The sequence below is a fragment of the Poecilia reticulata genome, chromosome 1 (genome assembly GCF_904066995.2).
Source record: "Poecilia reticulata chromosome 1, P_reticulata-male-v2, whole genome shotgun sequence".
In the NCBI taxonomy this organism is placed as follows: Eukaryota; Metazoa; Chordata; class Actinopteri; order Cyprinodontiformes; family Poeciliidae; genus Poecilia; species Poecilia reticulata.
The window spans coordinates 6,006,224-6,020,829 of NC_088830.1; the positions used below are offsets into that span (position 1 = coordinate 6,006,224).

At 38.5% G+C, this 14,606-nt stretch overlaps 1 protein-coding gene across 1 annotated transcript; it reads right to left on the minus strand.

The window, feature by feature from the left end:
* Positions 1-449: 449 nt before the first annotated feature.
* man2b1 (mannosidase, alpha, class 2B, member 1) lies at positions 450-13,380 on the minus strand. Its single transcript, XM_008435940.2, has 23 exons — positions 13,236-13,380; positions 12,870-12,972; positions 11,357-11,530; positions 11,084-11,277; positions 10,627-10,759; positions 10,377-10,522; positions 9,341-9,540; positions 9,131-9,251; positions 8,940-9,018; positions 7,542-7,651; positions 7,317-7,424; positions 6,985-7,101; positions 6,702-6,884; positions 6,505-6,602; positions 6,270-6,390; positions 5,211-5,329; positions 5,000-5,101; positions 4,825-4,912; positions 4,650-4,730; positions 3,854-4,078; positions 3,602-3,751; positions 3,343-3,445; positions 450-1,984 (listed from the first exon to the last, which is right to left on the minus strand). The coding sequence occupies exons 1-23, from the start codon at positions 13,371-13,373 to the stop codon at positions 1,881-1,883; spliced, it is 2,997 nt and encodes a 998-aa protein (XP_008434162.2). The 5' UTR covers positions 13,374-13,380; the 3' UTR covers positions 450-1,880.
* Between the last annotated feature and the right edge of the window lie 1,226 nt (positions 13,381-14,606).

Genomic DNA, 14,606 nt, shown 5'->3' on the forward strand with positions numbered 1-14,606 from the left:
CCTCATTTCCATCCTCCCCACCATACAATCTAAAAAGTTTCAGGAATTCTCAAAACTTAGAAATCTGTCAAACTGCCAGGCAGGTAAGGTGTCAAAATTTTAGTTTCTTCAAATTTTTTAGAAAAAAAATTGAAGCTTGAGAAGTTTAAATTAGCTTTTTTTTCCTCAATTTTTTCAGAAACATTTTGATAGTTTTTGTCTCAAACTATTTTTTGTCAAACCTTTCAAAAAAAAAAATTTCTTAGAAGTGTAAAATTTTAAATTTTGGAAACCTAGGAAACTTCCAAATTTTCAGCTTTTGAAAATCTGTTTCATGTCAAAAAAATTGACTTGAAACAATTTTATAAAAAAAAAACAAACTTGGAAGCTTTCTTTGAAGTCAGATTTGATAAAAAAAAAAAAAAAATTCTAGAAAAACTTGTCTTTTGAAGCAAGAATGATAACAGATGCAAATGACCAGAATTTTATAAGATGTTGAGCTGTAAAAACATGTACATACATGAGTAAAACAAAATATTGCACATATTGGTCAGTAAAATTTGGCACCAGTTGGTAACAATCGTTTCTACAGACATGGAAATAATCATGTATCTACATCTTCAAATTGTTTATAAATGTGCAGATGGTTCAGAAATTTCACAGTGCAGAAAAAATTAAGATTTTTATCCACTTATGGATAATTCCTGAAAATAAATTCTAACAAAGAATAATTTAAAAATATTTTTGCTTGAATCTATGTATAGATTGTCCTTTTACCCAAAACATTCCTCATCACAGCTCCAGTTTTAGTCCAAACCATTAATGGATTTGGCATTTGTGCCACTGATGGAACCTACAGATAATCACAACGTTTTGCCCTCTAAACTCTCATATCTGCAGCTTAAACTGAAGCTGATTAGATGAACAAAGTGCCCATTTCAATATTTGCAAAAAAAAAATAAAATTGTAAAAAGTGGGTTTTAAACAGTGCAGCATAATACAGCGAAGACAAAAAAGCACTTTGCAGCAGAAGTTAACTTTACAGAAATACAGTCACCGTTCCAAGTTGGAAAGATTTAAAGGTCTTAAAAGGTTCATTTTATTTTTAATAAGAGGCATCATGTGTGAGTACCGGTTATGACCAGCGTCATTCATAGAGAAAAGAATGACATCATTCCTGCTTGCTGCTTCAAAGTGTTCAAAATAAATATTGCCTTCCGTTTAAAGCCATCTGCTTGTAATGTTTCGCTGCTACCACAAGGGGGCGGTAAGAGGAACAGCATTGTACTGCAGGAATATTACAGGTGGATTAAAAAAAAGTACTGTGAAGACAATTTGGTAATACTAAGTGAATGTAAACTGAAAAACCCTTTAGTGTGAATTATATAAAATATTGTTTATATTGTCAAATATGATGGGAAGTACTATGGGCTGTTCAGCAGTAAGTTTTAGTTATAATAAAGTCATCGTTTCAGGTTTATTCATGTGGCTCCAGCTGTATGTTACAGCCAATCAGACCTTCTGCCTGGAAACTTTAGGTCCAAACCTAAAGCTCGTCATTCAACCTGACTGACTGGTCTAACTTTTAAAATGACTGCAATTATTTGACATTCTACCTTTTTTTGTTACTTTATTTCAGCTCCTGCAGAGTTGTCTTTAAATCAGCTGAAATTTGGGTGATTGCTTTTCTGAAAAATAAAACGGTTACAGCAGCATCTGAAGATGTCTTCAGCTAAAACTTAAAAATTGTGTGATTTAACGCCTGTCACTAGTGGAGGCCGTAAGAAGACAGGCACAAATGAAAATCATTTTCCAATCCCTTTCAGATTTAAGAGATATTTGAGGAGTCCTCAGTTAGGAACAGAGGGACATTTGTCCACCATTTCGATGGACATGATTGGTCATTTAAATGTGACCCTGAGTAAAAATGTTCTGATCTCCATGGGCCTCAGGGTGATCTCCCACACAGATGGATCCTCAAACGTCTTCAGCAGAGGTTTCTCTTCTGCCAAGAAAAAAAATTTTTAATTATTAGAGCGTGTAACTAAAAGTATGTAAGATGTAGTTCAGCCTACTTTACACCTTATTAGCATCAAACAAGCAGCCTGTAGTAAAACGGTCCCTCCCCAAGCAGAGAACGCCACAAAAATAAAACGAGTCTTTATTGAACCACCCTGCTGTGAAACACCAAGACAAATTTATGGCTTATTATATTCCAGTTTAATTAGAGCCTGGGGGCGTTGTTCTGATTGGAGAGAGCAGCGATTACCGCCGCTGCAGAGTGACAGGTACTTCCTGTTCATCCTCTGCTCAGTTTGCTCTGAGCTGCACGACCCCAAGTTGGCAGCGGCCAGGCAGACGATGTGAACCCCCCAAACATTTGGCTGAGTAGGAGCCGTTAGCTGATCTCCTGCTAAATGTTTGAGTAGAAACTAAGACTTACAAACACATTATTATCCCAAAAAGATGGATATTACTGCTACATGTAATCAGCAACTAAAAGTATAAAACTAAAGTATGAGCATATGGACTGCAGCTTAATCTAATTTTTAATGATATAATAATTATCTGAATAATTCTTTTTGGTTTATGAAATATTTAAGTGCCGGTCATTTATTAAAACGTGAAATAATTACACAAATGATTTATTAAACATATTACATTTAATTATGTTCCTCAATTAGATGTATTGATTTTATTTTTTTAAATAATGATTAAATAGATCATGTTTATTGTGTTGAAGAAAACCAAGTCAAACTGTCAACTGCAGCCCATCAAACTAAGTGGGCGGGTCTAGAGCAGCTTGCAAAGACGTCTGATTGGCTGCTTCAAACGGCACATCAAATTTACCACTGAGATCAACGTGAGCTAGAAAGTGCAGAAATAACTTCAAGAACGATAAAGTTGTTGTAATTTATTGAATACAATCTGAATGAGTAACTCTGGCTCTAATGTGTTGCTGTCTGAAGTCTGTGGCAGCTTCAACCACTTGGAGACATTTCAGATAGAGAGTCTGGAGCCACTCAAAGAGTTTGTATTAAATCTATATACTCAAGTTGCTTCCACACTTCCAGTGAAATATTAACCTCAGAGTCGTAACAAATGCTTCAGCAAAGGAACATGAAATAATTATATTGAGTTAATCACACAAAAATCTATATTCTTAAGTGAGGAACGTATGATTATTCTATATTTATGAAATAATTTTGTATTTCTAGTTTTAATAAATGAATGACAGATTTAAATATTTCATAAATTAGTATTTATTTACTATAATTTGACATTCTGCACCTTCTATAATGTAAACTTGAGATGTTATGTACTACCCCCAGCTAATTTGACACCTGTTAGAATGTCATGTACCTTTTTCAGGAGACCAATCAAAACGCTTCATCTCATCTTTCCACTGATTGGCTGAAAGGTTCAGCTCAGAAACACCCAGAACATCCAGAGTGGAAAACAGCTTCTGCACACAAAAAAAATAAATAAATAAAAGGACAGAAAATCATTTAAAAGGCATGTTTAAGGACATTCAATTCACTATTTTTAAACTTAAAAGTTGTTCGAAAGAGAATTGGTGAAATATTTCTCTAAGGGGCGTCATGAGTTCGTAATGTCCGACCTGAAGGTTGACTGTGACGGGTTGGGAGCTGGTTTTGCTCTCCCAGCTCTGGAACTGATGCTCCAGCCTGAGCAGGACGGACTGCTGGTCCCACTGACTCAGTGTCAGGAGGTGGACAGCAGAGGGCAGCGATGCTTGAAGGCCTGAAAACTAAAAACAAAAAAAAAAAATCCAATTTGCCTCAATTCTTGTCTCAAACCTCATTTGGTAGTTGTTATTAATCTGTCAGAGGTGCGGCGTGTTAAACCGTACCTCCAGTCGTGTGTTCGGGTTCAGGTCTCCCTTGGTGAACGACAGCAGCGGTTGCGATACCACTTGCTGCGCCAGGGGGCGGTGTGTGTCTGCGGCAGTAGCAGGCGGCTCCAGGGAGAGGAGGAGGCGACCGCGGACCACCAGGCCGTCGGGGAAGAGCCCGGACCACTCATTGAGGGCTTCACCGACGCCGCGGTAGTCGTCATGCAGCAGCCGGCGGTGGAGCTGCAGAGGAAGTTTTGTGGTCTCATTAAACATGTAGCATTACTGTTAGCCAAACAAAGCAGGGATGACAAGGAACCTGATTCCAAATAATGGAAGTTATGACAGTAAAAACATGAAAACACAAAACTCAGTCACTGCTAATTTCTATTTTAGCTATTTTTATGCAATTAATTAACATGACAACACAACATACTCTCATGCTACACTTTGCAAATGCTCAGTCTGCGCCGTTGAAGATTTCCTCACATCAGCATACTGAATGCTTAAGATGGCTTCCACAACAAAGTAGTCAGACTAATTTTTTGATTTAGCCAATAACTACATGACTAACAGGCATTTTAGAACCTCAACCGCCATTATTAGTTGAAGAAAAAGAAAAAAAAAACTGATAATTGCCATAGAAAAAATTTAATTTCATACAATGTGTTGTAGTTAGCCCCCTGTACATTTAACATTTATTTCCTGTTTTAATGTTTGGACCCATTGAAGGAGCGGAACAGCATTTTTTGAAACCTCGGTATTGGTGCTTACTGCTTGTTTTAAGCAGATTCAAAGTGTAAATATGCCGTACCATGATCTCCAGAGAGCCGTTGTACATGCTCGCTCCTCCCTGTGAGCGATCTGTCACCACTGTGAGTTGGTCAGTGTCATCCTGAATACAAACATACAGTAAAATGTTTGTAGAATTGCAGGAAATAAAAAAAACATTAAGAAAGTGATGAGCAAAAGAAGAGAGTAATTAAGACCTTTATAAAGGCGCGAGAGTTGATGGGGTAATAATTTCCAGCAATGGGTTCCGTTTTCTTGAGCTGCCATGTGGGACGGAAGTCTTTCCTGTTGGAAACCAATCCAAAATACTCATCTAATGTTTTCTATCATTTGTTTTTTATACATTGTGATATCTAAAAAACATTTTCTTACTTTCTCTGAAGAACTTCTCTGCCGTTTGAGTCGGTGTAGAAAAACTCTGCGGTTTTAATGCTGGTGTCCAGACGAGTGATCACTTCCTTCCCCTGCTCATCACTAACCGATGAACAGATTTAAACATTCACAGACCACATTAAAAACAGCGTGTCTAAAACATTCACATACTACCGATTATTTTCCCAACTCAGAAATATTTGGCTCTCACCTGACCGGCACCGGTCCGACCGTCCACTCCAGCTCCACGGCTTTGCTGTCGGCGTAGAGTCGGACCACCTGAGACACCCAGGGAGTGAACCACTGCCGCACCTCCTGCACCACCGAGTTCTGTTCACACAATGTTACAGAATTTTTGGAAAACATTTTTTTTAGAATCTATTTTATAATTCTACAAAGTGTCCTACAATCTAGTGTGCAGGGATTTGTCATATCGTTTATCATGATAAATTTAGCGCTGCTATCCGATTCTGATTTAATGTCGTCATGATAAACTCCAATTAAAAGTGTTTAAAAATCCTCAAAACTCTCTGCATCGTCAGGATTTTTAGCTTTACCATTTTTCTACAGTATTTGTTCAGCAACAATAATTATTACTTCAGATAAATACATTTGAAAATATGACTAAATGTAGTTATTCTGTGCAGTTTTCCACTTCTTTATGCTGTGTTTCTGCAGGTTTCATCAACTCAAATTTAAAGGCTTTTAAAGACATTTTAAAGAATATTATGAATGAAATATAAAACCAGTAGAAATGTACAAAATAAAGTAAAAAAAAAAGCATGGAAAACTATCAGGGAGGAAATGGTAGATTCTGTTATTCAACTCAGAAAACTGGAATAAAAGGCATTTCATGAAAATATTTTTGGTCATTTGTAATTTCTTTTGTGTAAAAAAAAAAATAGATTAAAATCAGATCTGGTATGAAAAACAGTTTGTATTTTTAAGCCTAAGTCAGCTTACTAGCCAACTGGCAGGTAAGGTCGTGTTAGCAGCTTCTGTCTGCGCATGACTGAAGCTTTTACCAAATAGAAAAGTCCAATGACGAAAAAAAATAAAAAATACATGGAATATACAACAATGACAAAATTTAATACCTGTGATTACCACATTTAAGACTAGTTTACATTTTGTTTGGGAATTTAAGACATTTTAAGGCCTTAATTTTAGATACGTGGATGTGCGGACACCTTGAAATCAATCGTGTGAAAGTTAGAAGCCTGTGAGTTTAAATACATAAATATGAGGTTAAAAGTAAATGTAGCGCTACCTGAAAGATCTCCACTCTAGCCTTACTGCTGACCATGACAGGTGTGGAGGAGTTGGGTCTGAAGATGTAGGCCCCAGAGGTCTGCAGACTCTCGACGTTGTTGCCGTTGCTGGCATTGTACCTAAAACACCCAAACACACACGTTTTTTTTTTTTTAATCATTTATCATTTGAAAACAGGAGGCAAAAACCTGAATTTAAACACATTTTGTTTTTGTTTTGGAAGAAACACCAACCAGTAGAAGTTTTGTGAAAGCTTTATGGTCTGTTTGGTTTTCAGGTTGCTGAGACCGGACAAAAGGCCAGTGTCGGGGTCAAAGGTGACTTGAAGGAACTGAAGCACATTGTATAAGAAACGGTCACTAGTCAGTTTGATTTCATTATGCTCATTTCTAAGCGTGATGGACTCAGATTCATCTTTCTGAACATGCACCTCATTTTGGATGCTGGTGGGCGCCTGGTGCTGAGATGAGGATGATGGCGGCCCGTCCTGCAGCACGGACACAGAGTAGCTGCTGTAACCCAGAGGAGGAGCTCGGACCTGGAACACCAGCTCGTTCCTGGCGAAGCCGCGGCTCCTCCTCACTTCCTGTGTGGCTCTGGACACAGGAAGCACCTTCAAAAAGGAAATAAAAACACACAAAGAAGAAGTCATAGGGTGGCAGACTTTGAGGTTTTCTTCTAACGAAGGGTTTGGAAGCAACAGACTGACAAACCTGACAGTCCACGGGTTTTCCTTGAGCGTCTGTGACGGCATAGGCCGTCCCGTTGACCGGCAGCCTGACGGGCCAGGTGACGGACCGACCCAGAGGGTTGTACACACTGAGTGAGAACTGGACCAGAGCGGCAAAACACAAATACACTGAGCTTCTAATAACAGAATCAATGCAGCTTTACTCAGTTAAAATCTTATATTAAAAGATGATAGTTCAGATTATATGGATTGGGGTTTTTAAGAACAATTATTACTGGTAAGAAACGGCTATTACTAGATTCAGGTTTACAATGAATCATATGAGTGTGTGTGTGTGTGTGTGTGTGTGTTCACCTTGCTGCTGGACTCCGTTAGAGGACACACACTGACGTTGAGGTAATCACAGTAGATTCTCTCAGCAGAGGAGCCAGTGAGGGAAGCCAAACTGTTGCTGACCAAAACCTGGACGAGGTCAGTTAGTGAAAAAAAAAAAAAAACATAAAGAATGCATGTTTTATTCAGCATAAAATGATAAGAGAGACCAAAGCAGGTGAAACATGATCATCATCCCTCATGTACCTGGCAGTGTTGCCAGCCTTTGGCTAGCCTCTTGGCGTAGTCGTCAGCAACATGTTGCTTCTCTGTTCCTGACACTGCATCATGGTGCTGAGCCACAGCCATCGCTTTCCCTGCAAACAAGTACACAGACTTTATCAAAAGTCATGCAGAAATACAAAAAAAGAAGTATGTATACAGCTAGTATTTGATGCATTTTAGCATCTCTAGATGCACCAACACCAGTAGAAGGTGCAGATAGAAGGTTGTGAATAGTTTGACAAAACACTATATTCTTTAAAGCACACCAATCATCCTGTTTATTAATGATGGTTAAAAAAAAACAACCACAACTCTAACAAAAACTACATGTAGACCATCAGGTGCTAAAAGTGATGGAAGAACTTGTCATAAGCCACTCACAATAATCAGTAAATTAATTTATCGCATGATAAATTAAAACAAGTTCAATCATTTCTATTTGCATGATTTTCTCTCTTTCTACCAAAACCTTAATGACAGAAGTCTTCAGTCTGGTGTTTTGGTCTCAACCAGCTCCTTCTGTTGAAGGACAATTTTGTTTACAAACCTTCATCCTTCATTTTATTTGTCATTTCTGTTGTTTTGCTCATTTATTTTGGATATTTAAAATGTCTTGCTGTTTCAGTGTTAAATGATTAGAAATTAAAAGTTTATTTATCTTTGAGATCAATAAACCATTATTATGCCATTACCTTTATGTTATTTGAAAATTAACTCCAAACAAGGATGTTATTGTTTATCACAATAACTTCGGCGACAATTTATCGTCCAGTAAAATTTGTTATTGTGACTGACCAACTCTAAGAGAAATGCATTTCCTGCTGTTAGGACATCAGACAGAGGCAGTAGCCCAGAGCGCCGATTCTTTGGGGGCTACCACAAACTTTTTATTATTACTTACTTATTAATGAATGCATGTTTTGCAAACACTGTACTTTATCCAAGTCACCAGAAGTAGTCCTATGAGTTTTACATAAATATTTTTGAATTTTTCATAAATAGATAGATACTATCTAATACCATGCACCCCCACTCACGTATAGGTCTACCTATTAATCATATTGTAATCTGCATTACTAGAAGAATTTTTCTTTAGTAGAAAAGGCACCAAAGCCAGCTCCAGCCCAGGGACCCACATGCTTATAAATCCGGCCCTGTCAGGGATGTTTTTGTTGTTACTTCAGCAAATAGAATACAAGCAGCTTTTAGAAATTTGCTCAACTTTCTACCACTTATCATTTTGACAGTACAGTGTAGTTCTGAAAAGCCTGTAGAGCCAACAATACAGAAACTGGAAACTTTCTGTAATAGGAGATATTCAATAAAAAGGTTTGAACGCAAGAACCTTCCACCAATAAACTGAACAAAAAAAACACTCACTCAAAGTCTCACTGTCTCCCTGTCCAAACAGCCCCTTCCTGGAAACTGGACCTCCCAGAACCTCCAGCTGGTTACAAGACTGTCAAATAAGAAAAAGTACGGAAATAAAGAAAAATACATCCAACTATAAATCTGAAAAAGTGATAAAACCCCCCCCCAAAAAAACAGAGAAGTAAGTGAGCCGTAGTTGCCTGCAGGTTGCTGTTGCAGATCCTCTCGTAGCGTTTCAGCGCCGGTCGGCTTGTGAAATATCCCGTCCAGAAGCTATGAGCGCTGTCCGCGTAGGGAAAGAAATCGTCCGTCTTCAGAGGCCTTGATGAAGAAGAGAAATGCGGATGATATGATCGTTCATATGAACCGAATGTCAGGCTTCAAGTTTGAGCTCCGGAAGTGGGCTGCACCAGGTGAGGTTAGTTTTGTGAAGCTCCTGCAGGTAGCAGGATGGAGTGGAATAGAGGACGTTGACGTTGCTGCCGTTGCCCTGCTGGTCGTTGACGTAGCGGATCAGCTTGTCCAGGTTCTTGTACCACAAGTTGGCGTTCTCGTACTGGAAGTCTGAGCCCATGGTCATAATGATGTGGTTGGTCTTGTACACCAATGCCTTAGAAGGGAAAACAAAAAAAAAAAAGAATGATTTGTGCAAACAGGAACAAATGTGGAGAAAATACAGCAATTCTGTTGGCAATATTAAAGAGTTACAAATGTGAAAGAATCATACATTTTTAGCTTTTTGGTTTTTTAAAATCAACAGTTAACGGTTTAGCTCTTTTTGAACAACAGTTGCTGGAAAGTTGTCCGTTAACATTTTTCACCGCAAGTATGAGCCTAGTAATTTTGACAAATAATATCATAGAAATGCGAAACATTTCATACAGAATGGTACTGAACGCTTCCATGCACACAAGAATGGGTTTGTCGCTAGGTTAGAAAAAAACCTGCTTGTTTGTATATAAAGAAAATCAGGTTATTCTCTTTTTGGAAAGGGTTGATGTTTTCTGAGGTAGGGTAGAAAAATAAAAGTATAAAGACTTTTTAGTTATAAAATTTCAACATTAAAATAACATTTTCCCAAAACGTCATGAGCACTTTTTTATGGTTCTGATCTTTTAAATTTTTTTTAGAAACAGTGATTTCTCTGGTTTTATTCAATTTTTCCCATCTTTCTGCAGACGTCTACGGACTCATGTGCCTTTCTTTCTCTCCCTCTACTCCCATCCCTTTTTTTCTTTTCCCACACCTCTCAGAAGGAGAAAGAATATGCCAGAGGTTTACTTATTAATGTCTTCAAAACAAGAAGCCGTTATCTCAAACCTGATTTCATATGTATTGCATTTACAAAACTAGCTTAGTGTCTGCTTAACAGATAAAGTAAAATGAATTAAATTTTTTATGCAGCTGTAAAATTCAACCATTGAGGAGAAACCCGTCTCAACAGACCTGAGTCTTGGCAGCGTGAAGGAAGCGCTGGACAACATCATCAACGTTATAATCTTCAAGGTCGGGATCGTCTCTGATTGGTGAGTCGGTACACAGCTGGTCCCAGCAGAACCCCTCTGGAGGGTTGTACCCATTGGGAAGGATTCCTGAATGGAGAAGAAAAAAAACACAAAAAAAAAAAAACCACTCTGCTTCAGCAGCGTTCTCATGTTATGAAGCATGGCGGAGGAGATTTGTCTTTGTTTTTTACCAGTGAAGAGGTCGGCCAGGGGTGGTGTGAGGCTGTCTGAGGCTCTCCACAGGAGCTCCTGCTCCTTCGCATTCATCCTGCGAGCCCGGTCCTGGTAGTCCAGGCGACCAAAGAAGAAGCCGTCGTATCCCATCTGGAGGACAAATACCTCAGTGCTTCGATTGAATCTCACAGTAAAAGCCGTTTTTACCTGCACCATGTTTGGATCTTAAAGTGCGTGACACCATCTCCACCTGAGCAGCGAGGCGTTTCTCCAAAAAGAATAAAAATAAACATAAACTAAAACCAAACCCTGGCTCACCGGTGAATGTAAAGAAAAAAAAAAACCCACCCAGGAGTGTGCAAATAAAGATGGAGAGTAAACTCCAGCATGGAGTGTGATTAATATTAAAGGCATTTATTCACAAAATATGGATTAAAGCTTCATTCTGTAGCAGTTCTGATGAGCTAAAGCTACCTGTGCAAAAAGAGAGGCGTGTTCGCGGGCGTGGCCAAACGGGTCAATGTGCCAGGCGACCCGGGGACGACCACAGATCCCAAAGGTCTCGTTCAGAAACCTCAGGCCGATGGTCATCTGGTCGATGACGGCGCTGTAGTGCGTCGTGGCTTCGTCGCTCATACACCAGCCACCATTTACAAACTCCAGCCGACCTGGAGGAGCAAGAGTTGGGTCAGGATGAGCTTACACGCTCTCGCCGTTGATGCGAGCACACAGCACCGGGCGGTGTACCTTGGTTTACCAGCTGCTTGACCGTCTGCTGCATGCTGGAGCTCTGCTGCTTCCACCAGCGGTAGAAGAAGCCCGTCTCCACGTAGATGAACCGTCTGTCTGGGTTCTTCAGCAGCTGATCCACCACCGAGTCCAGGATGTACTGAACGCCGGCGTGTTGGATGTTGTTACGATCTTCACATAAACGAGTAAACAGCAGAAGTCAGATTGTTCAGGACCCTGGAGGTCGTGACCCAGAGAACTTCAGCACCGAGAGTAGACATATTGATTTATGCTGATAAATGATAGCTTAGCCATTTTAGCTGATGATTACTTGTTATTGATCACAGAATTCTTTTGGAGCTGTTCTGACAAAAAACTGTTCTTCAAGAGTTTTACTTAAATGTTTAGAGACAACTTATTCACTGAAGATTTAATATAATTTCTGATAAAAAAAATCTAAGGATCCAAGCAATACACTAAGGAAAGACGAAGAGATCTGAACCGGACACAGAAGTGACGGGACATGTGATCTGGTCATACACCTGTCATAAAACTATTTAAAAAAAATCTTTTTTTGTCTAGTAAAAATGTGTTGACAAAAAACACAGGACAGAATAGTCCAGAAACATCAAAACAAATGCATTATGTGTGAAAATATAAGTGAGATACATATTAAAATACACAACCGACTTCAGGTTTTACTTGTAATTTACAAATTTAGCCAAATTGGTCATCACACACACACACATAAAAGTCAATGTGTATTTTATCAGGTGCAATCTAATGTTACAAAAAAATAAAAAAAATTAAAAAATCTGTTGCGCTTCCATGTCCAAGTTTAAAAATGTAAATTGATGTTTTTTCCAGCAGTACACAGTATAGTTATGGAGGACCAAAACTGACATAGGAAATAAAAGCATAAATATATATTTACTTTTTTCTTGTCCTTACACATTAGTCAAGAAATGCATACATTTTCTTTTTCATTTCCCCTAAACATGCGTTTTTGTCAAGAAAAGTAGATATTTTGTTTTGTCTTTTCCTTATACAAGCCCTCCTTTTGTCATTGCCTCCTCCTTTTTCTGCTTCTCCTTTTAGGGCTTCTCCCTTTTCTGCTTGCCCTTTTATTGCTTCTGCCTTTTCTGCTTATCTGTGTGCATCTTTATGTTAATGAGGAGAGCTGTTTTCTATATCCCACTCCTCTACTATTGGCCAGTAGAACTGTTTAGGGGAAATGAAAAAGAAAATGTATAAATTTCTTGACAGAAACTCATGTGTAAGGACAAGAAAAAACTAAATATATATTTATGCTTTTATTTCTTATTATGTCAGTTTTGGTCCTCCATAATAGTTAAGTTAGTAAGAGCTAATTAAAAAGAAGGGGGAAAATTAAGAGCACAAAACTATTTTTACATCTTTAATTCCTGTGGCCTAATGAAATGGTCATTATTTTTATGTAAACATTTAGGGTCAATAAATGTGAGAGTATTTTTGAAAGTTAAGGTTGTTTGGGTTTTGGTTCGGGACCGACCTCCATAGAAGTACTGGTCCACGGTCTTTAGCCAGCCCACGTCGTCGTGTGTGTGAGGAACCAGGTGGACATTCAGCATGGTGGGCTTGGTAGCATGACATGACTGGACACACAAACACACTACATCAACCCAAATGGCGTTCCACAACCGGAAGTATCAGCGCACCGGTTGTGCTGCCAAACTCGAATAAACCCCATTTTAAAATGACAATAAAAACAAATTCCCTTACACACACAGACAGCTCAGAAAATAAGGATGAGTGAAAGTGAAAGAAAAGGTTTCAGAGCCTTTAGCTCGCAGGTTAACAAAAAACAAACAAACAACCCCTCAGACTGTAAAAGCGTACAAAAACCGTAATAACGAACCTGGTATCCGCAGGTGGTGGCGTCTCTTTTCTCCTGGCCGACAGGAAAACTTAAAACCCCGCTGAAGAGCAACAGCAAAGCAGCCACAAAGTGGCACCTGGCCGCCATGTTGAAAACTACCACAACATCATATGACATATGTTTATATGAGCTTTGGTCACGTGGCTGGATTCCACATGGGAAGTGCTGCGGGCAGATTTAACCCTCAGTGCAGACTGTCAGGCAGAGCATACACTTCAACGTCAGAAAAAAAACCTGTCTTTGAGTTGCTTTTTAAAAATTATTTATTAAAATCAATGTTAAAGTAGGTTGTAAGGTGAAAAACAACATATGCTGCTATTTTATTTCGTCTACTCTCCTTTACAAAAATTTAACTATTGGTGGTTTTGGATCAAGGTTCTGTAACAAACACCATTTCGTGCCATGATCCAATCAGAGTACTCCTTAGATTAAAAAAAATAACTCAAACAGTTCCAGCAAATCAAACTACTGCAGCAAGTGGCAGAAATTACCAAACAAAACAGCAGGATTATAAAGCATATTATACCTCATACAAATGTGCTTACTTTATGCATTTCAAGTAATATTGTTATATTTTTGAACTATGTGATGGTTCAAAAACTATTAAAGTCAGAATTATTTTTTGTCTTTTTCTGCAGTGGTCCTAATCTTCTTTAGCACAATTTCATTGAAAACAAGTCAACTGCAATAGTTTGGATAAGTTTGTTACTGCAGCTGTTCAAGCAAGCACTATAAAAATGTATAACTAACCACTATGTCACATGCTTTGCTGCTCCTTAGTGCTTGAGTAGGCATTTTGTCAGGCGTCTGATAAGGGTTCTTGTTGTAACAGTCATCTTTCTTTAAATGTAGTCAAAACAAAAGAGGTGACTTTGTACTGGTTGAGGTTTTCATGATGAGCAGAAATAGGCTAAAGCCTGTCTTAAGATATGTTAAAGGGATACCTAACATTTGTCCAAATAGACGGAATAGGAAGTGCTCATTTAAGAAGATTTATTATGAAGGCTAAGGCTTTATTCTTCTACAGTGGTACGTGCTGCAGCACCAGTAGCTATAATACAGAAATTGGACTGAGCTGATAAAGAACAATGTCTCTGTTCCCATCAGCGACAGAGACATTGTTCTTTATCCCTACAGCTGATAGTTGAAACAAGAATGTTGTGTAAGTTGCTCAACTCAATTGACACGCCACACAATGAACTGATGAGCCACCAGTGTGTTTATGTTTAAACCCTTTCAGCGTTGTAATAAGACATAAGAAAGTTCAGGCCAGTTATTTAAGAAAAATTGAAATAATCAAAATGATATTTTCTACACAACGTAATAGCATACCCACATTTTCATTTCCTT

Coding starts and splice junctions, on each gene's coding strand:
- man2b1 (XM_008435940.2), bottom strand. CDS start 13,373: ATGTCATATGATGTTGTGGTAGTTTTCAACATGGCGGCCAGGTGCCAC. Junction 6,885..6,984: donor GAAAACCCGTGGACTGTCAG/GTTTGTCAGTCT, acceptor TCCTTTTTGAAG/GTGCTTCCTGTGTCCAGAGC. Junction 4,913..4,999: donor AGAGAAGTTCTTCAGAGAAA/GTAAGAAAATGT, acceptor GGTTTCCAACAG/GAAAGACTTCCGTCCCACAT.